General features: G+C 58.4%; 2 protein-coding genes across 2 annotated transcripts in view; both read right to left on the bottom strand.

Annotated features, from left to right (window-relative positions):
* Window positions 1-4,450: 4,450 nt before the first annotated feature.
* On the bottom strand, window positions 4,451-9,864 carry LOC139360817 (ADP/ATP translocase 3). Its single transcript, XM_071088899.1, has 4 exons — window positions 9,644-9,864; window positions 6,883-7,369; window positions 5,601-5,741; window positions 4,451-5,051 (listed from the first exon to the last, which is right to left on the bottom strand). Exons 1-4 carry the CDS (start codon window positions 9,752-9,754, stop codon window positions 4,894-4,896), a joined length of 897 nt encoding a protein of 298 aa, XP_070945000.1. The 5' UTR covers window positions 9,755-9,864; the 3' UTR covers window positions 4,451-4,893.
* Window positions 9,865-23,720: 13,856 nt separating this feature from the next.
* The window catches only part of LOC139360703 (probable bifunctional dTTP/UTP pyrophosphatase/methyltransferase protein), a 39,468-nt gene continuing 36,704 nt past the window's right edge, over window positions 23,721-26,484 (bottom strand). The window contains exon 10 of the mRNA XM_071088542.1: window positions 23,721-24,070. Coding sequence (XP_070944643.1) covers window positions 23,850-24,070 — 221 coding nt within the window. The 3' untranslated portion in view covers window positions 23,721-23,849. The remainder of the gene's footprint in view (window positions 24,071-26,484) is intronic.

Here is a 26,484-nt window from a genome sequence, read left to right as displayed (position 1 = left end):
TCTGACGTCATCCGCCTGCCTTGGCCTCTCAAAGTGCTGGGATGACAGTCGTGAGCCACCGCGCCCGGCCTCCAGCGTCTTATAACTGGCTCCTCTAGGACTTCTGAGAAACAACAGCTTTGCTGCTTTCCGAGGGCGCCAGATATCCTGCCTGGCTTGTCTGTCCTCTCCGGCCCCCAGTTGTACACGTGACCCTGGCTGCACAGCTCTTTTTTTGAGACAGAGTCTCGCTCTGTGGCCCAGGCTGGAGTGAAATGAAGCCATCTGGGCTCCCTGCAAGCTCCGCCTCCCGGGTTCACGCCATTCTCCTGCCTCAGCCTCCCGAGTAACTGGGACTACAGGCACCTGCCACCTCGCCCGGCTAATTTTTGTATTTTTAGTAGAGACGGGGTTTCACCGTGTTGGCCAGGATGGCCTCGATCTCTCGACCTCGTGATCGGCCCGCCTCGGCCTCCCAACGTGCTGGGATGACAGGCGTGAGCCACCGCGCCCGGCCTGGCTGCACGTCTCTAAGCCACCGTACAGGGCTTGTGTAGCCAGGCAGACTCTAATGTCCGTAAACAGGCCGTGTCCATGCTCCTTTTTACCCACAGACCTGAGGAGCTGCCCACATCCGGCGAGGGCTCTGGGATCTGCCCTGGCAGGTTCAGTTGCGCTCACACCCTGAGGCCAGCCTGGGCCCTTCCGTCCCCACCCCGGCCTGACCTTCGCGTCCCTGCCCTCATTCCCCAGAGTTGGATGCAGGCTCGACTTCTGATCCCCTCCCCAGGCCCTGTCTCCCCGTTGGGGTCTTCCCGACCGGGCCTCTGCCGGGTGTGAGGGCCAAACCGAAAACGGGGGTACTTGGAGCTGCAGGAAAAGAGGTGAAAGGAGCATTGCCTGTGTGTGGCGGGGGAGGAAAGCAGGGAGAAGGAATCCAGGCAGCAGTGACGCTGGCAAGGAGGGAGCCTGTCAGCCCACCTGCAGCCCCTGGGGACGGTCCCGATGTCCGCGGCTTTTCCACCTAGAACACGGAACCCTCCCAGGGAGCCCAGGATGAGTCGAAACCGCCCCACTGCAAATCCACACGAAGGAACTGTGATTTTTTTGAGACAGAGTCTCGCTCTGTGGCCCAGGCTGGAGGGCAGTGGCGCGATCTCCGCTCACTGCAACCTCCGCCTCCCAGGTTGAAGTGATTCTCCTGCCTCAGCCTCCCAAGTAGCTGGGATTACAGGCGTGCGCCACCACCATGCCCGGCTAATTTTTGTATTTTTAGTAGAGACAGGATTTCTCCATGTTGGTCAGGCTGGTCTCAAACTCCCGACCTCAGGTGATCCGCCCGCCTCGGCCTCCCAAAGTGCTGGGATTTCAGGCGTGAGTCACCGTGCCCGGCTTGTTTTGTTTTTTTGAGACGGACTGTTGCTTTGTCACCCAGGCTGCAGTGCACTGGCACCATCTCAGCTGACAGCAACCTCTGCCTCCTGGGTTCAAGCAATTCTCCTGCCTCAGCCTCTCCAGTACTTGGGACTACAGGCACCTGCCACCATGGACGGCTAACTTTGCTTTTAGTAGAGAACGGGTTTCACCACGTTGGCCAGGCTGGTCTGGAACTCTTGACCTCATGTGATCCGCCCACCTCGGCCTCCCAAAGCGTTGGGATTACAGACCTGAGTCACCGCGTCCGGCCCCCCCAACCTCTTTTGAGACAAAGTCTCGCTTGTCACCCCGGCTGGAGTGTAGTGGCACAATCATCTCAGCACACAGCAATCTCTGCCTCCTGGGTTCAAGCAACTCTCCAGCCTCAGCCTCTGAAGTAGCTGGGATTGCAGGCGTGCGCCACCACACCCGGCTAATCTGTGTTTTTAGTAGAGACGCGGTTTCTCTATGTTGGTCAGGCTGGTCTCGAACTCCTGACCTCAGGCGATCCACCCCTCACCATCCCAAAGTGCTGAGATTACAGAGCTAAACCACGGAGCCCAACCAGAACTGTGATTTTGGTAGTACCCACGAGGCAGGATTCTCTTAGTAACACCACGTATTATTTCCTATGAAGTTACCTCCAACAGTCAGCTTGCTAAGAGCCTCAGCATTTCAAGATTGGGCAGGACTGGCCAGGCACAGTGGCTTATGTGTGTAAAATCACGCCTGTCACCCCAGCACTTTGGGAGGCCGAGGTAGGCACATTACCTGAGGTCGGGAGTTTGAGACCAGCCCGGCTGACGTGGTGAAACCCCGTCTGTACTAAAAACACAAAATTAGCCGGGCGTGGTGGCGTATGCCTGTAATCCCAGCTACGTGGGAGGCTGAAGCAGAATGGCTGGAACCTGGGAGGCGGAGGTTGCGTTGAGCCGAGAGCACACCATTGCACTCCTGTCGGGGTGACAAGAGTGAGACGCCATCTCGAAAAAAAAAAAAGAAAAGTAACACGAAGTGCACTTGCTGGTCTTTGAACTGTAACTTTGGATACCCTCCCCCGCCACCATCGAATCCCCCAAATCCCCCAGAGTCCAGTATACCACCACGTAGGATTTCACTGGAACTGCTAAGGAAACCATGCCCGAATTACTATGTTAAAATCTATGAAGTCACAGGAGTGAAAACATGTCCAAGAGTGGATGAAGCAGTTACCACGGCTCCAGGCAGGAACTCGGAGCCCAGGTCCCCGTGGGTCGTGGCTGTTTTGTGGAGGGTGTGCAGGACCCACCAGTCCCCGTGGGCCATGGCTAGTTTCTGGAGGGTGTGCAGGACCCACCAGTCCCCGTGGGCCATGGCTAGTTTCTGGAGGGTGTGCAGGACCCACGGGTCCCTGTGGGTTGTGGCTGTTTTGTGGAGGGTGTGCAGGACCCACGGGTCCCCGTGGGCCATGGCTAGTTTCTGGAGGGTGTGCAGGACCCACGGGTCCCTGTGGGTCGCGGCTGTTTTGTGGAGGGTGTGCAGGACCCACGGGTCCCTGTGGGTTATGGCTGTTTTGTGGAGGGTGTGCAGGACCCACGGGTCCCCGTGGGCCATGGCTAGTTTCTGGAGGGTGTGCAGGACCCACGGGTCCCCGTGGGTCGTGGCTGTTTTGTGGAGGGTGTGCAGGACCCACAGGGTTGATGGCGGAAGCTCCTGTTTCTCCACTTGCCTCCGGGCCGAGACACGTGACAAACACGGGACTCATCGGGACACAAATGAGGGTTTCTACCTGGCAAAGTGCAGAGATGTAGAGTCTGCCTTTCGGGGCAGGCACGGTGGCTCACACCTGTCATCCCACCGTTTTGGGAGGCCGAGGCGTGCGGTCTATCATTTGAGGCCAGGAACTTGAGACCAGCCTGGCAAACATGGTGAAACCCCATCTCCACTAAAAATACTAAAATCAGGCGGGTGTGATGGTGCACGCTTATAATCCCAGCTACTTGGGAAGCCGCGGCAGAATTGCTTGAACCTAGGAGGCAGAGGTTGCTGTGAGCCAAGATGGCGCCACCGCACTCCAGCCTGGGCGAGAGCAAGACTCCAACTCAAAAAACAGATTTTTTTTTTTTTTTTACTACGGCTGGGATTTGTGGAGAGCCCAGGAGAGCCAGCTGTGGATCCCCAGGGCTGTGGTCCCTGTGGCCCTGCCGTGTGCTGGCACCACCAAGGCCCAACGTTCAGCCTGGCAGAGTCAACACGGCGTTTCTTGCCTCGCAATGAATGTGCGCAGGGAGCTCGAAGGAAGCTGGCGTGCCCGGCGGTGGGCACCCCCTGTGGTGGGATCCTCACGGGCAAACCCATGGACACACAGCGGCCACTCTGGGGACCCCAGCCGACTCCACTGTTCACGCTGGAACGGGGGCTGGCGTGGCCCTCGGGAGCTGTGGGAGGCGGAGAGGAACACAGGCCCTCATGCCCATTTGGGTCTCCCCAAGAATCAGCCTGAAAATACCCCTCTCCAAAGTGACGGTGTGGGAAGTGGGGGTCTCTGGGAGTGATGAGGTGGTGAGGCCTCCTGGATGGGATCCCCACCCTTGTAAAAGGGACTCCGGAGAGCTCCCTGGCCTCTTCCATCGTGTGAGGACACACAGGGAGGAGGCGCCATCCGGAAGCCAGGAACCGGGTACTCACCAGAGACCGAACCTGCCACGCCTTGGTTTTCTGGGACTTCCAGCCTTCAGAGCTAGGAGACACGTGTCTTATTTACAACCAAGCCAAGGTGTTACGGTCACACGAATGGTCTCAGAGAAGGCACAGTAAGTGCAGGTGCCCTGGGGACCTCCAGCATTCACCACGGAGCCCGGCTACACTTCCGCCAGCCTTGGTTTCTACCCCCCTCCTCTTCCCAGCTGTGACTTTGTCTGCTGTGTCCTGGGGGTGCTGGGGAGGCGGCGGCACCACACGCCAGGAACGTGGGCCGGCCACAGGGGCAGAGCGTGGCCCCACCTGCGTCCCATGGGCCCAGCCCCCATCTGCAGACCCCAGGCTGCCCCGTGGAGAGGTGCGGTCAGGCAGGAGGCCCTGTGTGTCCTCGGTTTATTGTTTTGCAGCAGGATGCCCAACACAGAACATACTTGCTAGTACTCGGCCGTGCAAAAACAGGGGCTAGCGCTGAGGTACAAATGGGAAACATGATTCTTTTGTTTTAAATAAATACTTAAAACACGACTCGGGTCCTACAAGCGTCTGGACTCTAGGTCTCAGTGTTGGAGTGCCTCGCCCATGGGCCCGCGGGGACGCCATGGTTCCCTCCCACCCCGTGATCAAGACATGGAATCGGGGGCCGACGACTGGATCGCGTCGCGCCCCTTCTCTACAGCCTTCCCCGGCCGCCGTCTACGGGCAGGGTCCGGCTGGGAAAAAGACAAATGGAATTTCTCGAAGGTTGATGGTCCGCACGGTTGAGGATTCTACGTGGTTCTCTTGGTTCCCTTGGTGTGTGTGGGGAGGAGGCCGCGGCCCTTAGATCACCTTCTTGAGCTCGTCGTACAGGACCAGCACGAAGGCACCCCCCATGCCCCGAAGGACGTTGGACCAGGCACCCTTGAAGAAGGCCTTGCCCCCCTCGTCTCTGAAGATCTTCCTCCAGCAGTCGACGGTGCCCGTGTACATGATGTCAGCTGCAACGACAGGGAGACGGTGAGACAGCGAGGGCCTCGCCGCCGAGCTCCTCGAGACACGGACGTCACCTGCACCCCTGAAGATGTTTTACAGAAGTAACACCCCGGACGCCTGAGCCACAGTTCTGATTATAGGAGGGAAACCCGAGGCTCTGGTGACCCCGTGCCCTGAGCTCAAGCCGTCCTCGTAAGCCACTGTCTCGAGGAGGGCTGGACATAGGGCTTCAGGCCCTGCCCTGGGCGTCCCCCATCTCCTCCCCTGGCGTCCACGCAGAGAGGGCAGGATCGAGGGTGTGGATGTGGGCGGAGGTTCTAGGAGGTGGGGATGTAGCAATTGCTGCCTGGACCATGAAACCCCCAAGATCAGAAGCCCATCATTCAGGAAAATCGTTCCGCACAGCCGGTTACTTTCTGACACACTGCTGCCTCCCACGCCCGGGACAGTGCCTCCTCTGATGGTTCCTGGCCTCCCACCGGCCCAGGCCAAGGAGCTCCTGGTTCCCCTTCCCACTAGCAAGGGTCTCCCGCCTCCCGAGCCCGCGCGGGTACCTCCTTTGCGCCCAGACTGCATCATCATCCGCCGCCGGACCGTGTCGAAGGGGTAGGAGACCACGCCGGCCACGGCCGTCACGGTCTGCGCGATCATCCAGCTCACCACGATGTGCGTGTTCTTGGGGTCGGGGAGCATGCCTGCGGGGGAACGGCACGTCACCTTCCAGCGCCTGCACGGCCACCGGAGACCAGGCTCAGCCTCCGCTGTGTGCTCACGGCCACCCGAGGTGGTGATGAGCTCTTCCAAGACCACCCGTGCCCCCTCCACGTGGCTGCTCGGTGCAAGCTGATGTTTACAACACCAAAGGTCGGGGCAGGGCCAGGAGGGGAAGAGGCCGCCGGCCACCTACCGGAGCCCAGCAAGACAGTTCCAGAGGCCGGGGTTAGGCCTGTTGGGGGAAAAGCGAGGGCCCTGACCTTCTAAAGGGTCACAGTTACGACGGGAGTTACATTGTGTCCTCAAAATCCACATGCTGACGTCCCACCCCTGGCACCAGGGCCTCAGAATGCAACTGTACTTGCATGTGAGGTCTCTGAAGAGGTGAGTAACAGTAAAGGGGGTCAGCAGGGTGGGCCCCATCCTATGAGCCTAGTGTCCTTGTAAGAGGAGATGAGGACACAGACACACACAGAGGGACGATCCTGTGAGGACACAGGGAGAAGACGGCGTCTCCAAGTCCAGGAGAGAGGCCTCAGGAGGGACCAGCCCTGCCCACACCTGGATCTCAGACGTCCAGTCTCCAGGGCTGTGGGAGAATCACTGTCTGTTGTTTACAATCCACCCAGTCTCTGGTATTCTATGATAGCAGCCTGAGATGGACTAAGACACCTCATAAGAAGAGAAGATGAGGACACAGACACACACAGAGGAACGAGCCTGTGAGGACACAGGGAGAAGACGGCGTCTCCAAGTCCAGGAGAGAGGCCTCAGGAGGAACCAGCCCTGCCCACACCTGGATCTCGGACCTCCAGCCTCCAGGACTGTGGGAGAATCACTGTCTGTTGTTTACAATCCACCCAGTCTATGGTATTCTATGATAGCAGCCTGAGATGGACTAAGACACCTCATAAAAAGAGAAGATGAGGACACAGACACACACAGAGGGATGAGCCTGTGAGGACACAGGGAGAAGACGGCGTCTCCAAGCCCAGGAGAGAGGCCGCAGGAGGGACCAGCCCTGCCCACACCTGGATCTCAGACCTTCAGCCCAAGGGACCCCGAGGGAATGTCTGCACATCGATCCCGTCTCTGGGACTTTGCGACGGCCGCCACACATACCCTTGGCCGTATCGTACACGCCGAAGTAGGCGGCCCGGTAGATGATGATGCCCTGCACGGAGACGCTGAAGCCCTGGTACAGGCCCCGGATGCCGTCAGACTTGGTGATCTTCACCAGGCAGTCTCCCAGGCCCCGGAACTCGCGCTCTGTGCCTGACTTTCCCACGTCCGCGGCCAGGCGGGTTCTGGCGAAATCCAGGGGGTACACGAAGCAGAGGGAGGTGGCGCCGGCCGCACCGCCGGAGGCCAGGTTGCCCGCAAAGTACCTCCAGAACTGCGTGTGCTTGTCCACGCCCCCCAGGAAGATCTGCTTGTACTTATCCTTGAAGGCGAAGTTGAGGGCTTGAGTGGGGAAGTAGCGGATGACGTTGGCCAGGTTGCCTCTCCAGAACGACAGCACGCCCTGCTCCTTGGGGATACGGACGATGCAGTCCACGATGCCCTTGTACTGCTTGTCGGCGGCGATCTGCTTGCTGGCGTGCTGGACCTGGGGGACGCAGAGGGTGTCCAGACCAGACCCGGGGCCAACCACCCGAAACATCCCAGCTACAGAGTGATTTTTTTTGTTTTTTTTTGACACAAATCATTCTTTCTTGTTGCCCAAGCTGGAGTGCAATGGGGTGATCTCGGCTCACTGCAACCTCTGCCTCCTGCGTTCAAGCGATTCTCCTGCCTCAGCCTCCCAAGTTGCTGGGATTACAGGTGCCCACCACCATGCCTGCCTCATTTTGTTTTTTTTTTTTTTTGAGACGGAGTCTCGCTCTGTCGCCCAGGCTAGGGTGCAGTGGCCGGATCTCAGCTCACTGCAAGCTCCGCCTCCCGGGTTTACGCCATTCTCCTGCCTCAGCCTCCCGAGTAGCTGGGACTACAGGCGCCCGCCACCACGCCTGGCTAGTTTTTTTTTTTGTATTTTTTAGTAGAGACGGGGTTTCACCGTGTTAGCCAAGATGGTCTCGATCTCCTGACCTCGTGATCCGCCCATCTCGGCCTCCCAAAGTGCTGGGATTACAAGCTTGAGCCACCGTGCCCGGCCTCATTTTATTTTTAGTAGAGACGGGGTTTCACCGTGTTGGCCGGGTTGCTCTCGAACTCCTGACCGCAGGTGATCCGCCCGCCTTGGCCTCCCGAAGGTGGCATGGGCCACTGTACCCGGCCAGAGTGCATCATCCTGTTTAGGAAACTAGCTTGTGGGCATTACTGGTAAGTTGTCCTCATCTTTCTTTTTTTAAAAAAAGATAGGGTCTCATGCTGTTACCCAGGTTGGAGTGTAGTGGTGCGATCTCACCTCACTGCAGCCTCCAACTCGTGGATTAGGCCATTCTCCCGCCTCAGTCTCCCGAGTATCCGGGTCTACAGGTGCACAACCATCAAGCACCACTAACTTTAAAAATTACTTTGAGAGATGGAGTCTTACTACGGTGACCAAGCTGCTCTCAAACTCCTGAGCTCAGGTGATCCTCCCTGGGCCTCTCGAGCCGCTGGGACACCCCACCCTGCTAAGTTCTAAAAAAAATATTAAGCCGGGCACCGTGGCTCACGCCTGTAATCCAGCATTTTGGGAGGCTGAGGTGGGTGGATCACGAGGTCAGGAGATTGAGACCGCTAAAACGGTAAAATCCCCGTCTCTACTAGAAATACAAACAATTAGCCAGGCGTGGTGGCAGACGTCTGTAGTCTCAGCTACTCGGGAGGCCGAGGCAGAAGAGTGATGTGAACCTGGAAGGCGGAGCTTGCAGTGAGCTGAGATGGCGCCACTGCACTCCAGCCTGGGGGACAGAGCAAGACCCCATCTCAAAAAAAAAAGAAAAATTTTTTTAAAGATGTGGGGGTCTTGCTACGTTGCCCTGGCTGGTCTCAAACTCCTGGAATACGCCACCCTGCTAAGTTTAAAATAATTATCTTAGAGGGCTGGTCTCAAACTGCTGAGCTCAAAAGCGATCCTCCCCAGGCCTCTCAACGCACTTGGACGCCCTTCTTCTTTCAGTTAAAATAATTTCTTTTTGAGGTGGGGTCTTGCTCTGTTGCCCCCCACTGCTCTCAAACTCCTGGCATCAAGCGATCCTCCTCAGGCCTCTCAGAAGCGCTGGGATCGCGGGCGTGACCTGTCCTTGCGGCCAAACCCATTCATTCCCATCACCGAGCTGGTCACTGGGAGTACAACGTGAACAACGACGTGCTGGCAGCAGTGTTTCTAGGCATCATCTGCTTTCGATAACCCTCTCCCCAAAGACAAAAAAATGCATCGCTCTGGATCAGAATTACACAAATGAGCTATGAAGACGGGGGTGAGAACCACCAGTAACCGTATCCTGGTTATTCCAGGACACCTGCGGGCAGGCTCGCTGCCCCGTGGGCCTTAGAATTGCCCTTCACGGTGGACGGGGCAAGAGCAGACACCGGCCAGGCGACCGCCGGCAAGGTTGGTCCCAGCCCGGAGGACCCGCAGGATTGAGTTCAAGGTCAAGGCCCGCCCGCCCGCTGCAAGGTGCATCCCTGGGCCTGGTCCATCGCGCATGCGCCCTCAGGCCCGTGCCGCATCCCCGCCGCCGGCCGGGCCCAGTGCGCACGCGTGGACGTCGCCACGCCCTGCCGCAGCGGTCACGTGACGCTTGCCCCGGAAGCCGGCGGCGCTTGGACAAAGCCATCGCGGCCTTCCACTTCCGGCGCCCGCCTGCAGGGTTCCGCTGCCCGCGTCCCCTCCCGGCCCGGCCACTCGGTTCCCGTCCCCCCATCCCCGGAGCGGCCGCGCCCGCGTCCTCACCTGCAGCAGTAGCTTGACCCGCTCGATCGGAGCCACGGCCGTCTTGGAGATGGCGGCGGCGATGCCTCCGGCCAAAAAGTCCTTGGCGAAGGAGATGGCCTGTTCCGTCATGGTGGCGGGGCGGGCAGCGGAACGGGCGGACAGCCGGAGAGCGGGCGCGGAGAGTGAATGGAGGGCGTCGCTAGCTCAGCCCTGCCGCCGCCGGGACCGAAAGGACGGAGCGGCCACCGCGCAGCCGCTAAGGCGGCGACGCCACGCCCACTCTCCGCCCCCACGCCCCCTCGCGCCGCGCCCATTGGCTGCGCCGCCCGGCCACGACCCACCCCCGCCTGCGTGCCGCGCCCCCGAGGGCTGCCGGGAACCCCGCCGCGCCCCGCCCCGCTCTCCAGCGCACCGCGCCCATTGGCTGCGCTCCCCGGAGACGCCCCGCCCCGCACCCCGAGGTATGCCGGGAGTCAGGCTCCGCCCATGCGCCGTAGGGGCAGCGCGGGGGTGTTCCGCGGCAGCCTTGACCTTGTGAAGGTCACGCCGCTGCCGGTACGCGAGCGGGGTGGCAGGCGGCTGCGGAGTCAGGAGCCCACCCTGGTACTCGGGTCGCTCCGAGAGCGCCGCCCGCTTTCTCCCGGAGGCCGCGGCTACCCGGCCGGGATGCGCAACAAGTGGTGCCCCGACCCCCGACCCTTGACCCTTGACCTCCAGGCGGCTCCGACCCCGTCACACTTTCCCGGGTCCCACTTCGGGAGACCCCGTTTCCTGCCGGAGTGTACCCGGGGGACCCCGCGCCGCCCTCCGCGCCCGTCCTGGGTGGGGGGAGGTCCCTGGGCCTCCGACCTCTGACCCCGCGGTGCCCTCTGCGCTCGGGCTCGGTGTAGGGGGGGGCTCCCTGGGCCTCCGACCTCTGACCCCGCGGTGCCCTCTGCGCTCGGGCTCGGTGTGGGTGGGGGGGTCCCTGGGCCTCCGACCTCTGACCCCGCGGTGCCCTCTGCGCTCGGGCTCGGTGTGGGTGGGGGGGGTCCCTGGGCCTCCGACCTCTGACCCCGCGGTGCCCTCCGCGCTCGGGCTGGGTGTGGGGGGGGTCCCTGGGCCTCCGACCTCTGACCCCGCGGTGCCCTCTGCGCTCGGGCTGGGTGTGGGGGGGGGTCCCTGGGCCTCCGACCTCTGACCCCGCGGTGCCTTCTGCGCTCGGGCTCGGTGTGGGGGGGGGGGGTCCCTGGGCCTCCGACCTCTGACCCCGCGGTGCCCTCCGCGCTCGGGCTGGGTGTGGGGGGGGTCCCTGGGCCTCCGACCTCTGACCCCGCGGTGCCCTCTGCGCTCGGGCTGGGTGTGGGGGGGGGTCCCTGGGCCTCCGACCTCTGACCCCGCGGTGCCTTCTGCGCTCGGGCTCGGTGTGGGGGGGGGGGGTCCCTGGGCCTCCGACCTCTGACCCCGCGGTGCCCTCTGCGCTCGGGCTCGGTGTGGGGGGGGGGGCTCCCTGGGTCTCCGACCTCTGACCCCGCGGTGCCCTCTGCGCTCGGGCTGGGTGTGGGGGGGGTCCCTGGGCCTCCGACCTCTGACCCCGCGGTGCCCTCCGCGCTGGGGCTGGGGGTCCCTGGGCCGCGCCCACCCGCCCTGGGCTCCCCGATCTGCCAGTGTCCGTCGGGTTGGGGGGGCTGCGGCCGGGGTCGCCCTTCCCGGCCTCCCTGTCCGCCCTTCCTCCCTCCCTCCCTCCCGCCTTTTCTGCTTCCTCCGCCTCCTCCTCTCCCTTCCCGGCTGTCTCCCGCCCGCCCTTGGCCCCCCGTCTCCCTCCTTCCCCGCTTGCCTTTGAGTTTTGCTGCTTTCCCGCCTCCCTCCTTTTTCTCCCTCTTTCCGCCTCTCCCTTCCTTTCCCGCCCTGCCTTCTTCCTTCATGTCTGTCTCCCTCTCTCCTTCCTTTCTTGCTCCCTTTCTTCCCTCTTTTTCTTTTTTCTCCTCCTTTTCTTCTTCTCTCCCTCCGCCCTTCCTGTTTTTTCTTTCCTCCCTCCCTCTTACGTTTTTCTCCCTTTTTCCTTCTCCCCTTTTCCTCTTTCCTTCCCTTCTTCCTTTTTCTCTTTCCTTCCTTCCTCCTTTTTCTCTTTCCTTCCCTTCCTCCTTTTTCTCTTTCCTTCCCTTTCTCCTTTTTCTCTTTCCTTCCTTTCGTCCTTTTTCTCTTCCCTTCCTCCTTTTTCTCTTTCCTTCCTTCCTCCTTTTTCTCTTTCCTTCCCTTCCTCCTTTTTCTCTTTTCTTCTCTTTCTCCTTTTTCTCTTTCCTTCCCTTCTTCCTTTTTCTCTTTCCTTCCCTTCTTTTTCTCTTTCCTTCCCTTCCTCCTTTTTCTCCCTTTCCCTCCTTCCCTCCCTTTTCCTCTTTCTTTCCTGTCTCCCTCCCTCTCTTCCCTTTCTCCCCCCTCTCTTTTCCGGTTTGTTTTACGTATTTATTTTTGAGACACAGTTTCGCTCTTGTTGTCCAGGCTGGACTGCAACCTCCCCCTCCCGGGTTCAAGGGATTCTCCTGCCTCAGCCTCCCGAGTAGCTGGAATTATAGGCACCCACCACCACGCCTGGCTAATTTTATGTGTTTTAGTAGAGACGGGGTTTCACCATGTTGGCCAGGCTGGTCTCGAACTCCCGACCTCAGGGGATCCGCCCACATCGGCTTCCTAAAGTGCTAGGATGACAGCTGTGAGCCACTGTGCCTGGTGAGCCACTGTGCCTGGTCGTGTCTTTTCCGTTCTTTTCTTTCCTCTCTCCCTTTCTCCCTCTCTCCGTTTCTCCCTCTCTTTTTCTTTTTCCTTTCTTTTATTCTTTCCTGTCTCGCTCTTTTCTTCCCGTCTGTTTCTCCCTTTCTCCCTGTTCTCCTTTTTTTTTTTTTTTTTTTGAGATGGAGCCTCGCTCTGTCACCCAGGCTGGAGTGCAGTGGCGTGATCTCAGCTCACTGCAACCTCCGCCTCCCAGGTTCAAGAGATTCTTCTGCCTCCGCCTCCTAACTAGCTGGGATTACAGGCTGGTGCCAGCACGCCCGGCTATTTTATTTTTATTTTTAGGAGAGACAGGGTTTCACCATGTTGGCCAGGCTGGTCTCGAACTCCTGACCTCAGGTGATCCGCCCACCTCGGCCTCCCGAAGTGCTGGATTACAGTCGTGAGCCACCGCGCCCAGCCTCCCTTTCTTCTTATTCCTGCCTGTTTTTCTTTCCTCCCTCCCTGCCTCTTTCTTCTCTCCTCCCTCCCTCTTTTTCCTTTTTCTTCTCTCCTCCCTCCCCGTTTCCTTCTTTCCTGTCTCCCCGCCTCCTCCTTTGCCCTTTTCCTCCCTTTCTCCCATCCATCCCTCCCGTCTTTCCTTCCTTTTTTTTTCTTTCCCTCTCTCGCTTCATTTCCTGCCTTTCCCCATCGCTCCCTTTCTTTCCCTCTTTTTTCCTCTCCCGCTCTCTCTCCTTCCTTCCTTTCCTCCCTTCTTTTCCTTCCTCTTCTTTCCGTTTCCTTCTCCCTTCCTTCCTTTTCTCTCCCTGTGCTTTCTCGCTCTTGTTTTTCCTTTATCTCCCTTGTGTATTGAGGAGGTACAGTCCCTGGCTGTGGGTGGACAGGGGGGACCCGCTCGCCCTGGAGAGCGGACTCACCCTGGGTGACTCCTGGGTGCAGCTGTGAGCCCTGCCTGAGGCTTTTTCTGACCTCTAGGGAGAGCGGCTGAGGCTGGGGCTGGAGGTTGGGGCCGGCTCTGGAGGCTGGAGCGGCAGCTGGGCGGCGGGACGGGTGGCTCAGAAGTCACTGAAGCATGGGTAGGTCTAACCTTGGGCCCTTGCTGTGGGGAGGGCGTGGAGACCAAGCACATTCCTGAGGTTCTGCTAGGGCCCCGGCGGTGGACAGTGTCCTCTGAGGACCCAGGACCAAGCCAGGCTCCCTGCAGGAGGCCGGGAGCACTGTGGGTGCTGGGCAGGGGTGGGGAATTTGCTGGGGCGCTGCGCCCAACAGGCCTGTGTTGGTTTCCCAGCCTCAGCGAGGTCGCGCAGGACGGGGCCCTGGTGCTGGTTTTCAGTGCCTGGGCCCTGGAACACGGTGTTCCCTTTCCAAGTCTGCAAAGCCTGTCTTAGGGGAGAGAAGAAGGTTCCTTCCATGCGGGTGGGGACGGCTAACCATGTCCAGACACTGAGATGGCGCTCTGTGTGCTCAGCCCTCAGCCTGCACTGGCTTGGTGGCTTGGTGACCCGCCAGCAGGGTGGTGCTGTCTGTGGGCTCTGCTCAGGCTCCTCTCCGAGCCAGGAGGATGCCTGCCTGCTTGGGCCTGGCACACAGGATGTGCTTGGCAAGTGCTTCTGGAATGGATGGATAGGTGGATAATGGATGGATGGATGGATGAATGGATAATGAATGGATAGATGGGTGATGGATGGATAGATACATGATGGATAATGGATGGATGGATAATGAACAGATGATGGATAATGGATGGATGGATGATAGATGGATGATGGGTGGATGGGTGGATGGATGGATTGCTTGATCGGCAAATGCTTCTGGAATGGATGGATGATGGATGGATAATGGGTGGGTGGATGGATGGATAGATGGATGTGCTTGCTTGGCAAATGATTCTGGAATGGATGGGTGGGTGGTTGGATAATGAATGGGTGGGGGGGTGGGGGGGGTGGATGAATGAATGGATGGATTGATTGCTCGATTGGCAAATGCTGGAATGGATGGATGATGGATGGATGGATGGATGGTTGGATAATGAATGGGTGGGTGGGTGGGTGGATGGGTGGGTGGATAATGAATGGGTGGGTGGATAGATGCATGGATAGATGGATGTGCTCACTCGGCAAATTCTGGAATGAATGGATAATGGATGGATGGATGAATGGATGGATGGATAGATGATGGATGGATGGAAGGATGGATGGATGGATGGATTGCTTGATTGGCAAATGCTGGAATGGATGGATGATGGATGGATGGTTGGATAATGAATGGGTGGGTGGGTGGATAATGAATGGGTGGGTGGATAGATGCATGGATAGATGGATGTGCTCACTCGGCAAATTCTGGAATGAATGGATAATGGATGGATGGATGAATGGATGGATGAATAGATGATGGATGGATGGAAGGATGGATGGATGGATGAATTGCTAACTGGGGCTGTTTTTCCGTACAGAGTCCTGCACGTGGGACTTAGCCCTGGACGCTAACTTCTTTGCCCCTCGTATCTGGGAGGGAACAACGCAGTCGCCATGCCTGACTAGGGCATGACCTGGGAAGCCTTTGGGGCCACCTGCCCCGGAACCCGGGGACATGGCCTCCCTGCGAAAGGAGGGTGAGGTGAGCCTCACAGCCGGGAATTGGAAGTGAGGGAGAGAACAGCTGCTGGGTAGTGGGAGTAGAGCTTGTGTCTCTCACCGCCCTCCCCTTCCAAGGACTGAGTAGAGAGGAATGAGTCCCGATCCGCCTGCCAGGCACTCGGCCACGAGGACTCCTTATCTGCCAGCATCTGATAAAATTACCCGTGTGGCTTCAGAGATCACTGCTGCCTGACCAGCGGGTGCTCTCATGGAATCTGCGTCCAGAAAGCCCCCTGGGGTTCAGAGAAGTGGTGGGTTCATATAGAAGTAGAGGTGGCTTGTGTGTGTGTGTGTGTGTGTGTGTATGGAGATGGAGTCTTGCTCTGTTGCCCAGGCTGGAGTGCAGTGGCGCGATCTTGGCTCACTGCAAGCCCCACCTCCCAGGTTCAAGCCTTTCTTCTGCCTCAGCCTCCTGAGTAGCTGGGATTGCAGGTGCGTGCCACCACGCCTCATGTTTGTATTTTTAATAGAGACGGGGTGTCATCCATCCAGGCTGGTCTCGAACTCCTGACCTCAAGCGATCGGCCCGCCTCGGCCTCCCAAAGTGCCGGGATGACAGGTGTGAGCCACCACGTCCCACCCGGAAGCAGGAAAGACGTTAGGCTTCATCTTATGGCCGGGAAGGAATCAGAGCAGGGCTGAGGTGGGCTTTTTGCGGGGTGGGGTGGGGTGCCAGGCTCTGTGTTGGGTGGGGCCACAGCAGCTGTTCTGTAATTAATCATTACCGAGGCTCTGCCCGTAAGAAGTGTGGGCCAGGGAGAGCTGATGAGGCTGCAGGATGAGGGGGCCTGACAGACCCCTTTGCCCAGAAGAGGACCCCCAAAAGACCTTCCCTCTGAAGAGGGCTCCCCAAGACCTCCTCCCTGAAAAGGGACTCCCAGGGCCACCGCCCTGAAAAGGGCTCCTCAAAAGGCCTCCCCCAAAGGGGTCCCCACAAGACCTGCCCTCTGAAGGAGGCCCCCCAGACTTCCCCCATGAAGAGGGTCCCCCAAAGCCTTTCCCCCCAAAGAGGCCCCCCAAGACCTGCCCCTGGAAGACAACTCCCCAAGATCTCCATCTCGAAGGCTCCCCAAGACCTCCCCCTTCACAAGGGCCCCCCAAGACCTCTCCCCCACGAAGAGCCCCCTAAGACCTTTACCCTGGAAAAGGGCTCTCTGCAAAGCCTTCTGGAACAAGGCATTGAGCTCGGCAGGTGGGGAGGAGCTGTGTACTCAACATCATCCTGAGGGTCTGTTGTCCTCCTCCTTCCACCACCCCAGCCCCCAGATAAATCCAGAGGGTGTTTTAGAGCCAGACAGACACTCCTGGTATGCACCAGGCCCTCAGTGCAGCGCTCGCTGAGTGGAGAAGGAGGGAGTGGGTGAACCCGGCCGGCCAGGCTGCCCTGCACAGACTTCCAGCCTTGTCACCCCACTGGTTTTTTTGTTGTTGTTGTTGAGACGGAGTCTCGCTCTGTCGCCCAGGCTGGAGTGCAGTGGCCGGATCTCAGCTCACTGCAAGCTCCCGGGTTTACGCCATTCTCCTGCCTCAGCCTCCCGAGTACCTGGGACGACAGGCGCCCGCCACCTCGCCCGGCTAGTTTTTTGTATTTTTTTAGTACAGACGGGGTTTCACCGGGTTAGCCAGGATGGTCTCGAGCTCCTGACCTTGTGATCCGCCCGTCTCAGCCTCCCAAAGTGCTGGGATTACAGGCTTGAGCCAGCGCGCCCGGCCACTGGTTTTTAAATCATCGCAGTCTTTGCGATGTTCTATGCATGCCACACAGAGACTCTCAGAGTCCAGAGGTGCTGCTTTTGCACAGTTACTCCAATGAATAAAAAGACGGGCTGGGCGCGGTGGTTCACGCCTGTCATCCCAGCACTTTGAGAGGCCTGAGGTCAGGAGCTCGAGACCAGCCTGGCCAACATGGTAAAACCCTGTCTCTACTGAAAATACAAAAAAATTAGCTGGGCGTGGTGGCGGGCGCCTGTAATTCCAGCTACTGGGGAGGCTGAGGCAGGAGAATCGCTTGAACCTGGGAGGCGGAGTTTGCACTGGGCCAAGATCGCACCACCTGCACTCCAGCCTGGGCAACAGAGCAAGACTCCTCAAAAAAAAAAAAAAAAAAAAAAAGTTCCAGCAGACACAGAAGGGAGAGTGAGAGGGAACAGGTCCCAGGGACCCTGTGTCTGGCTTCTGCTGAGGGTGTCCTGCAGGTTCCTTCCACCTGGGGGACGCCCTCCATGGACCCTTAGTTTAAGGGCACACATGGGCGTGGGGACCAGAACGCAGGGAGGCCACGCCGGAGGTCCTGCTGCAATCACGTGGCCCCCCAGCCCACTCCCAGCAGCCAAGACCACGCAGGGCCTGGGCTCCCCCTAGGTCAGACGCCTGTGGTTCTCTCCACCGAGGGGCCCCCCATGCCAGCCTTTTCCTGGGCAGAGTCCCAGAACCTTCTCGGATCCACGAACGTTTCAATCCGGGGTGGGGCCTTCCCTGGGCACCCAAGAGGTGGGAATCTGTCCCTGGCCCCTACAACTGGCGGGCTGCGCCTGCCTCTGTCTCCATCCTGTCCCGATTCCCCGTCCCCAGTGGCAGGGGCTGGAGAGGAAGGAGCTTCAGGCTTGAAAGCCATCAAAGCAGGTTGCTTTCGAGATGGCCAGTGGTCACCTGAGATGGAGCAGAGAGCAGCTGTGGAAGCCGTCCGTGAACCCTGCAGAGGCCTTCGTGTGCCTTAAGACAGACGGCGTCCTGCAGGTACGTGGGGAAACCTTGCAGGCAGCCCAAGGTGACCGGGATGCTATCTGTCGCCCCAGCTCTGGGCCAGGCTGACGTGGGAAGGGAGGGAGGAGGGACAGCTCTGGGCCAGGCTGACATGGGAAGGGAGGGAGGAGGGACAGCTCTGGGCCAGGCTGACTTGGGGAGGGAGGAAGGAGGGACAGCTCTGGGCCAGGCTGACATGGGAAGGGAGGGAGAAGGGAGTAGGAGGGACGGAGGGCTGGCCGCTTTCCAGGGCTGGGCTCTGTGGCATCGCCTGGCGGCTGTCCTGTCTGGCCCCACGCTGAGGCCAGTGTGATTGGAGGGGCCTGGAAGCCTCATCCTTCCTGCTTGCCAAGCGGTGAGGGCCACGGCCACGCACCACTGCTCTGGACTCCCCCTTTCATCATCAAAGTCGAATTTTCTTCCTGGTCCATCTAGGCCTGCCATGGAGACACCACGTGTGATCGTAAAAAAAAAAAAAAAAAGTGCAGTTAGGCCGGGCGCGGTGGCTCACGCCTGCAATGCCAGCACTTTGGGAGGCCGAGGCGGGCGGATCACCTGAGGTCAGGAGTTCCAGACCAGCCTGGCCAACATGGTGAAACACGGTCTGTACCAAAAATACAAACATTAGGCGGGCGTGGTGGTGGGTGCCTGTAATCCAGCTACTGTGGGGAGGCTGAGGCAGGAGAATCGCTTGAACCCGGGAGGCGGAGGTTGCAGTGAGCCGAGATCGCGCCATTGCACTCCAGCCTGGGCGACAGAGCGAGATTCTGTCTCAAAAAAGAAAAAAAAAAAAAAACGGAGTCCAGAATCACACACAGTCACGCGTGCCTGGTAACGTTCCCGCAGTCAACAACGGCCTTCGTAGACATCAGAAGTCCCAGGAGATGGTAATACTGTAGTTTTCCTGTGTCTTTATTTGTAGACATACAAACACCTACCGTTGTGTTATAGCAGCCTACGGCACTCGGCACACGCAGGTGAGTAGCAGGCCGGGAGCTTGGGGTCCTGCCACACAGCCCAGGTGAGTAGCAGGTCGGGAGCCCGGGGCCCTGCCACACAGCCCAGGTGAGTAGCAGGCTGTGTGTGCCACGGCGGTATGTGTGAGCGCACCCCGTGATGTGCACACAAAGAGAATTGCTGAAGGACGCATTTCTCAAAACAGGTCCGTGTCATTCAGTGACACGTATGACCGTATCTGTGTGTGTGTGTGCAGATGGGTGTGTATGTACGTATACACACCTGAACACACACACCTCTACACACATACCTGTATATGGATAGAACGCGTCATTTACAGAATTTATAGAACACATAATTTATGTTACATAAAATATATAGAAATCAGTTTTGTTTTCTTTTTTTTATTTGTTTAAGACGGAGTCTTGCTCTGTCGCCCAGGCTGGAGTGCAGTGGCACGATCTCGGCTCACCGCAACCTCTGCCTACTGGTTTCAAGCGATTCTCCTGCCTCAGCCTCCCCCCAGTAGCTGGGATGACAGGCACCCGCCACCACGCCCAGCTGATTTTTGTATTTTCTGTAGAGACAGGGTTTCACCATGTTGCCCAGGCTGGTCTCAAATTTCTGACCTCAGGTGATCCACCCGCCTCGGCCTCCCAAAGTGCTGGGATTACAAGCGTGAGCCACTGCACCCAGCCGATTTCAGCTGTTTTCTTTTTTCTTCTTTTTCTTTTCTTTTTTTTGAGATGGAGTTTCGCTCTCGTTGCCCAGGCTGGAGTACAATGGCACAATCGTGGCTCACCGCAATCTCCGCTTCCCAGGTTAAAGCGATTCTCCTGCCTCAGCCTCCCACCCAGTAGCTGGGATTACAGGCACCCGCCACCACGCCCGGCTGATTTTTGTTATTTTCTGTAGAGACGGGGTTTCACCATGTTGGCCAGGCTGCTCTCAAATTCCTGACCTCAAGTGATCTATCTTCCTCGGCCTCCCACAGTGCTGGGATGACAGGTGTGAGCCACTGCACCCAGCCTATTTCAGCTGTTTTCTTAAAGCACAAAGCAACCTACACATTCTTTTGTGATGCCAGGCAACAGTAAGGGTGCAGCAGCTTGTGACTTGGGTGTTGCGATCACGCGTGACCACTGCAGAAAAGCACAGCCACCTGTCCAGCGGGCACCTTGAAAGAGGCCGCCCAGGAGGTGGAGGGTGCGGTGAGCCGAGATCGCACTATTGCACTCCAGTCTGGGCAGCAAGAGTGAAACTCCAAACTCCGTCTCAAAAAAAGGAAAACCGGCCGGGCGCGGTGGCTCAAGCCTGTCATCCCAGCACTGTGGGAGGCCGAGATGGGCGGATCACGAGGTCAGCAGATCGAGACCATCCTGGCTAACACGGTGAAACCCCGTCTCTACTAAAAAAAAAATACAAAAAATTAGCCGGGCGAGGTGGCGGGCGCCTGTAGTCCCAGCTACTCGGGAGGCTGAGGCAGGAGAATGGCGTGAACCCGGGAGGCGGAGCTTGCAGTGAGCTGAGATCCGGCCACTGCACTCCAGCCTGGGCGACAGGGCGAGACTCCGTCTCAAAAAAAAAAGGAAAACAGCTGAAATATCACGCACACGGACGCCCAGCCCGGGAACGGGAAAGCTGGGTGTGTCTGCCCTAAAAACATCACCTGGGCCTGCTCCGGTTCTCCCCGCTTTTCAGATCATGCCTGAACCTCGGTGCTCCTAGAGGTCAAGGCTGTGGTTTGAGGGGCTCCGCCCCAGACCAGCCCCAGGTTGGCCCAGCTGTTCCCGGAGGGGCTAGGGAGGAAAGGGGGCTGTGTGGGCCCCACAGGGCCAACTGAGGTCTGAGGGTCGGAACACAGCCCGGCAGCAGGAACTGGGAGTGGAGCACGGGGGAAATGTGGATTTGCCGGGCTCCCTACAGCCGCAGTGACTGTGTGCCCAGGAGGTCCTCGCAGGGCAGGTGTGAGTCTGGCCTGCCTGGACTCGGGGAGCGGGTGTTTTACAGACGCATTTCAGCCCTGCAGGAGGGGCTGGGGAGGTCCCGCTCGTGACAGTCTCTACACCAAGACAGGAGAGACGGAAGCTGCCCGGAGAACCGCCACTCTGTGGCCTGTGGGCGTCCGGGGGTGAGCGGCAGCGACGGTGTTCCCACAGAGGAGACACACTGGAAATCGTGGGGAAGGTGGGAAGATGCAGGCTGGGGTGCGGAGAAGGACCAAGAACCTGCCTGGTGGACGGCACCCTCGTAGCAGCCGTGAGAAAGCCCTGTCCCCACCACCCTCCCCGCGAGTCCCCACCGGCTACTCTGGAAGGCTGCTGGCTCCCAGGACGTCCGCCGGGCTGAACGGTCCTCCCTGCTGTCCCTCCGTCCCCTCCTCCCTGAATGCAGTCTTCATCTCCTCCAAAAATGCAACCTCCTTCTCCTTCTCCCCCAATGGAGCCTCCTTCCCCTCCTCCTCCCCAAATGCAGCCTCTGTACCCCCCTCCCTAAATGCAGCCTCCTTCCCCTCCTCCCTGAATGCAGCCTCCATCTCCTCCAAAAATGCAACCTCCTTCCTTTCCTCCCCCAGTGCAGCCTCCGTCCCCTCCTTCCCGAATGCAGCCTCCTTTTCCTCCTCTTCCCCAAATGCAGCCTCCATCCCCTCTCCCAAAATGCAGCCTCTGTCCCCCCTCCCCAAATGCAGCCTCCTTCCCCTCCTTCCCAAATGCAGCCTCCTTCCCCTCCTCCCCAAATGCAGCCTCCATCCCCTCCTCCCTGAATGCAGCCTCCATCTCCCTCCTCTGCGAATGCAGCCTCCTTCCCCTCCTCCCCGAATGCTGCCTCCTCCCCCTCCTCCCCGAATGCAGCCTCCTTCCCCTCCTCAAATGCAGCCTCCGTCCCCTCCTCCCCAAATGCAGCCTCCTTCCCCTCCTCCTCAGATGCAGCCTCCATCCCTTCCTCCCCAAATGCAGCCTCCATCCCCTCCTCCCCAAATGCAGCCTCCTTCCCCTCCTCCTCAGATGCAGCCTCCATCCCCTCCTCCCCAAATGCAGCCTCCTTCCCCTCCTCCCCAGATGCAGCCTCCATCCCCTCCTCCCCAAATGCAGCCTCCTTCCCCTCCTCAAATGCAGCCTCCATCCCCTCCTCCTCAGATGCAGCCTCCATCCCCTCCTCCCCAAATGCAGCCTCCATCCCCTCCTCCCGAAATGCAGCCTCCTTCCCCTCCTCCCCAAATGCAGCCTCCTTCCCCTCCTCCCCAATGCAGCCTCCTTCCCCTCCTCCTCAAATGCAGCCTCCATCCCCTCCTCCTCAAATGCAGCCTCCATCCCCTCCTCCCCAAATGCAGCCTCCTTCCCCTCCTCCTCAGATGCAGCCTCCATCCCCTCCTCCCCGAATGCCGCCTCCTCCCCCTCCTCCCCGAATGCAGCCTCCTTCCCCTCCTCCCTGAATGCAGCCTCCTTCCCCTCCCCAAATGCAGCCTCCTTCCCCTCCTCCTCAGATGCAGCCTCCATCCCCTCCTCCCCAGATGCAGCCTCCATCCCCTCCTCCCCAGATGCAGCCTCCTTCCCCTCCTCCCCGAATGCAGCCTCCATCCCCTCCTCCCCAAATGCAGCCTCCATCCCCCCTCCCCAAATGCAGCCTCCATCCCCTCCTCCCCAGATGCAGCCTCCTTTCCCTCCTCCTCAGATGCAGCCTCCTTCCCCTCCTCAGATGCAGCCTCCATCCCCTCCTCCCCAAATGCAGCCTCCATCCCCTCCTCCCCGAATGCCGCCTCCTCCCCCTCCTCCCCGAATGCAGCCTCCTTCCCCTCCTCCCTGAATGCAGCCTCCTTCCCCTCCTCCCCGAATGCAGCCTCCTTCCCCTCCTCAAATGCAGCCTCCATCCCCTCCTCCCCAAATGCAGCCTCCATCCCCTCCTCCCCAAATGCAGCCTCCATCCCCTCCTCCCCAAATGCAGCCTCCTTCCCCTCCTCCCCAAATGCAGCCTCCATCCCCTCCTCCCCAAATGCAGCCTCCATCCCCTCCTCCTCAGATGCAGCCTCCATCCCCTCCTCCCCAGATGCAGCCTCCATCCCCTCCTCCCCAGATGCAGCCTCCTTCCCCTCCTCCCCGAATGCAGCCTCCATCCCCTCCTCCCCAAATGCAGCCTCCATCCCCCCTCCCCAAATGCAGCCTCCATTCCCTCCTCCCCAGATGCAGCCTCCTTTCCCTCCTCCTCAGATGCAGCCTCCTTCCCCTCCTCAGATGCAGCCTCCATCCCCTCCTCCCCAAATGCAGCCTCCATCCCCTCCTCCCCGAATGCCGCCTCCTCCCCCTCCTCCCCGAATGCAGCCTCCTTCCCCTCCTCCCTGAATGCAGCCTCCTTCCCCTCCTCCCCGAATGCAGCCTCCTTCCCCTCCTCAAATGCAGCCTCCATCCCCTCCTCCCCAAATGCAGCCTCCATCCCCTCCTCCCCAAATGCAGCCTCCATCCCCTCCTCCCCAAATGCAGCCTCCTTCCCCTCCTCCCCAAATGCAGCCTCCATCCCCTCCTCCCCAAATGCAGCCTCCTTCCCCTCCTCCTCAGATGCAGCCTCCATCCCCTCCTCCTCAAATGCAGCCTCCTTCCCCTCCTCCCCAAATGCAGCCTCCATCCCCTCCTCCTCAGATGCAGCCTCCATCCCCTCCTCCTCAAATGCAGCCTCCATCCCCTCCTCCCCAAATGCAGCCTCCATCCCCTCCTCCTCAGATGCAGCCTCCATCCCCTCCTCCCCAGATGCAGCCTCCATCCCCTCCTCCCCAGATGCAGCCTCCTTCCCCTCCTCCCCGAATGCAGCCTCCATCCCCTCCTCCCCAAATGCAGCCTCCATCCCCCCTCCCCAAATGCAGCCTCCATCCCCTCCTCCCCAGATGCAGCCTCCTTTCCCTCCTCCTCAGATGCAGCCTCCATCCCCTCCTCCCCAAATGCAGCCTCCTTCCCCTCCTCCTCAAATGCTGCCTCCATCCCCTCCTCCCCAAATGCACCCTCTGTCCCCTTCTCCCCAAATGCAGCCTCTTCCCTCATCAAGAACTCTCACAGAGGAGCCATGGACAGACTTTTACTTTCTTTATTCAGCCACGACTGCACGCTCCTATGTGACTGTCCTATGTACTTGGGAACCAGGTGGTCCACCTGCAGCCTGGGGGAGGACGTCCCTATAATGAACACGCTGCCTGGGCTTCAGGGGGCCACTCTGGTGGCCAACATGGCATCCAGGACACCCTCCAAGTGCACCACCTGCACCTGGTGGAAGCCGTGCAGCTCCAGCAAGCACTGGTACTCGCCTCTGCTCCGCTCCCTGCCCTCAGTTTGCACCAGCGTGTTCAGCGACTGTATCAGGCCACCCTGCGCCTCCCTCTTCTCCTCATCCAGGAGCGTCTCCACCAGCAGCAGGCCGGTCCCTGGTGGGGGAGAGCAGAGAGCTGGAGTCCTGGCCAGCCAGGCGGGGATCCTTCAGGGGGACACAGCGGGCAATGGGAGCTCAGAGCTGTGAGCAGAGGCTGCCGAGAACCCTTACACAGGGAGGGGAGGGGAGTGAGACAGAGACGATGCAGGGCGGACAGACGGAGAAGGAGATTAGATCGAAAGATGGGTGGATAGATGGATGCATCACCTGGGTCCGTTTCAGTTCTCCTGGATGGATGGATGAACAGATGGTAGATGATAGGTAGGTAGATGAATGGATGGATAGATGGTTGCATGGATGAGATGGATGGATGGAGGGGTGAATAGATGGTAGATGATGGGTAGGTAGGTAGGTAGATGGATGGATAGATGAATGCATGGATGAGACGGATGGATGGGTGAATAGATGGTAGATGATGGGCAGATAGATGAATGGATGGATGGATGCATGGATGAGATGGACGGATGGGTGAACAGATGGTAGATGATGGGCAGATGGATGGATGGATGCATAGATGAGATGGATGGATGGGTGAATAGATGGTAGATGATGGGCAGATAGATGAATGGATGGATGGATGCATGGATGAGATGGATGGATGGGTGAACAGATGATAGATGATGGGCAGATGAATGGGTGGATGGATGCATGGATGAGATAGATGGATGGGTGAACAGATGGTACATGATGGGCAGATGAATGGGTGGATGGATGCATGGATGAGATGGATGGATGGGTGAACAGATGGTAGATGATGGGCAGATAGATGAATGGATGGATAGTTGGATGCATGGATGAGATGGATGGATAGACGAACAGATGGTAGATGGGCAGATGGATGGATGGATGCATGCATGGATGAGATGGATGGATAGATGAATAGATGGTAGATGATGGGCAGGTAGATGAATGGATGGATAGATGGATGCATGGATGAGATGGATGGATAGATGAATAGATGGTAGATGATGGGCAGGTAGATGAATGGATGGATAGATGGATGCATGGATGAGATGGATGGATAGATGAATAGATGGTAGATGATGGGCAGATAGATGAATGGATGGATAGTTGGATGCATGGATGAGATGGATGGATAGATGAATAGATGGTAGATGATGGGCAGATAGATGAATGGATGGATAGTTGGATGCATGGATGAGATGGATGGATAGATGAATAGATGGTAGATGATGGGCAGATAGATGAATGGATGGATGCATGCATGCATGGATGAGATGGATGGATAGATGAACAGATGGTAGATGATGGGTAGGTAGATGAATGGATGGATAGATGGATGCATGGATGAGATGGATGGATAGATGAATAGATGGTAGATGATGGGCAAATAGATGAATGGATAGATAGATGGATGAGATGGATGGATAGATGAATAGATGGTAGATGATCGGTAGGTAGATGAATGGATGGATGGATAGATAGATAATAAATGATAGACAGATGACAGATAGCTGACGGATCACTGTTAGAAGTCCAGGTGCAGTGGCTCACGCCTGTAATCCCAGCACTTTGGGAGGCTGAGGTGGGAGGATGGTTTGAGCCCAGGAATTTCAAACCAACTCGAGCAACATAGTGAGATCTGGTCTCTATTTTATTTTATTTTTTAAAAAGGATTTTTTTTTTTTAAAAGGATGATGATAGAAGTATAAAAAGAGACAGAGGCAGGGTGAGGAGAGGGAGGAAGAGACAGAAGACAGATAAGGAAGGAAGGGAGAAAAGAGGAGAGAGGAGAAACAGACTGATGATAGATGAGATACATAAAAAGTCACAGAGAGGAGAAGACAGAGAGGAAGAGGGAGAGAAAGAGAGACAGAGGCCAGGTGCAGTGGCTCGAGCATCTTTTAACCCCAGCATTTGGGGAGGCCAAGGCAGGAGGATCGCTTGAGCCCAGGAGTTTGGGAGTAGCCTGGGCAACATAGCAAGATCCCATTTCTACAAAAAAAATTTTAAGAAAGTAGCAGGGCATGGTAATATATGCCTGTACTCCCAGGGACTGGGGAGGCTGAGGAGGGAAGATTTGCTTCAGCACAGGAGGTCAAGGCTGCAGTGAACTATGATGACACCATTGCCCATCAGCCTGGGTGACAGAGAGAGACTCCCATCTCCACAGAAAACTTTTTGGTTATTTTTTTTTTGAGACTCTCGCTCTGTCGCCCAGGCTGGAGTGCAGTGGCGCGATCTCGGCTCACTGCAACCTCCACCTTCTGGGTTCAAGCGATTCTCCTGCCTCAGCCTCCTGAGTAGCTGGGAGTATAGACGCCCGCCACCGTGCCTGGCTAAGTTTTGTGTTTTTAGTAGAGATGGAGTTTCACCCTATTGCTCAGGCTGGTCTCAAACTCCTGACCTCGTAGCCTGCTGGCTTCGGCCTCCCAAGGTGCTGGGATG

Source organism: Macaca nemestrina, chromosome X, assembly GCF_043159975.1.
Source record: "Macaca nemestrina isolate mMacNem1 chromosome X, mMacNem.hap1, whole genome shotgun sequence".
NCBI classification, from domain to species: domain Eukaryota; kingdom Metazoa; phylum Chordata; class Mammalia; order Primates; family Cercopithecidae; genus Macaca; species Macaca nemestrina.
Note: the sequence above shows the minus strand (reverse complement) of the source record. Positions and strands in the feature narration are given on the sequence as shown.

Excerpts from the sequence above, each read along its gene's own strand:
- LOC139360817 (XM_071088899.1), bottom strand. The coding sequence starts at position 9,754 with ATGACGGAACAGGCCATCTCCTTCGCCAAGGACTTTTTGGCCGGAGGC. Across the intron at positions 7,370-9,643 it reads GGGTCAAGCTACTGCTGCAG|GTCCAGCACGCCAGCAAGCA; the intron begins GTGAGGACGCGG and ends TGCGTCCCCCAG. Across the intron at positions 5,742-6,882 it reads CGTGTACGATACGGCCAAGG|GCATGCTCCCCGACCCCAAG; the intron begins GTATGTGTGGCG and ends GTTCCCCCGCAG.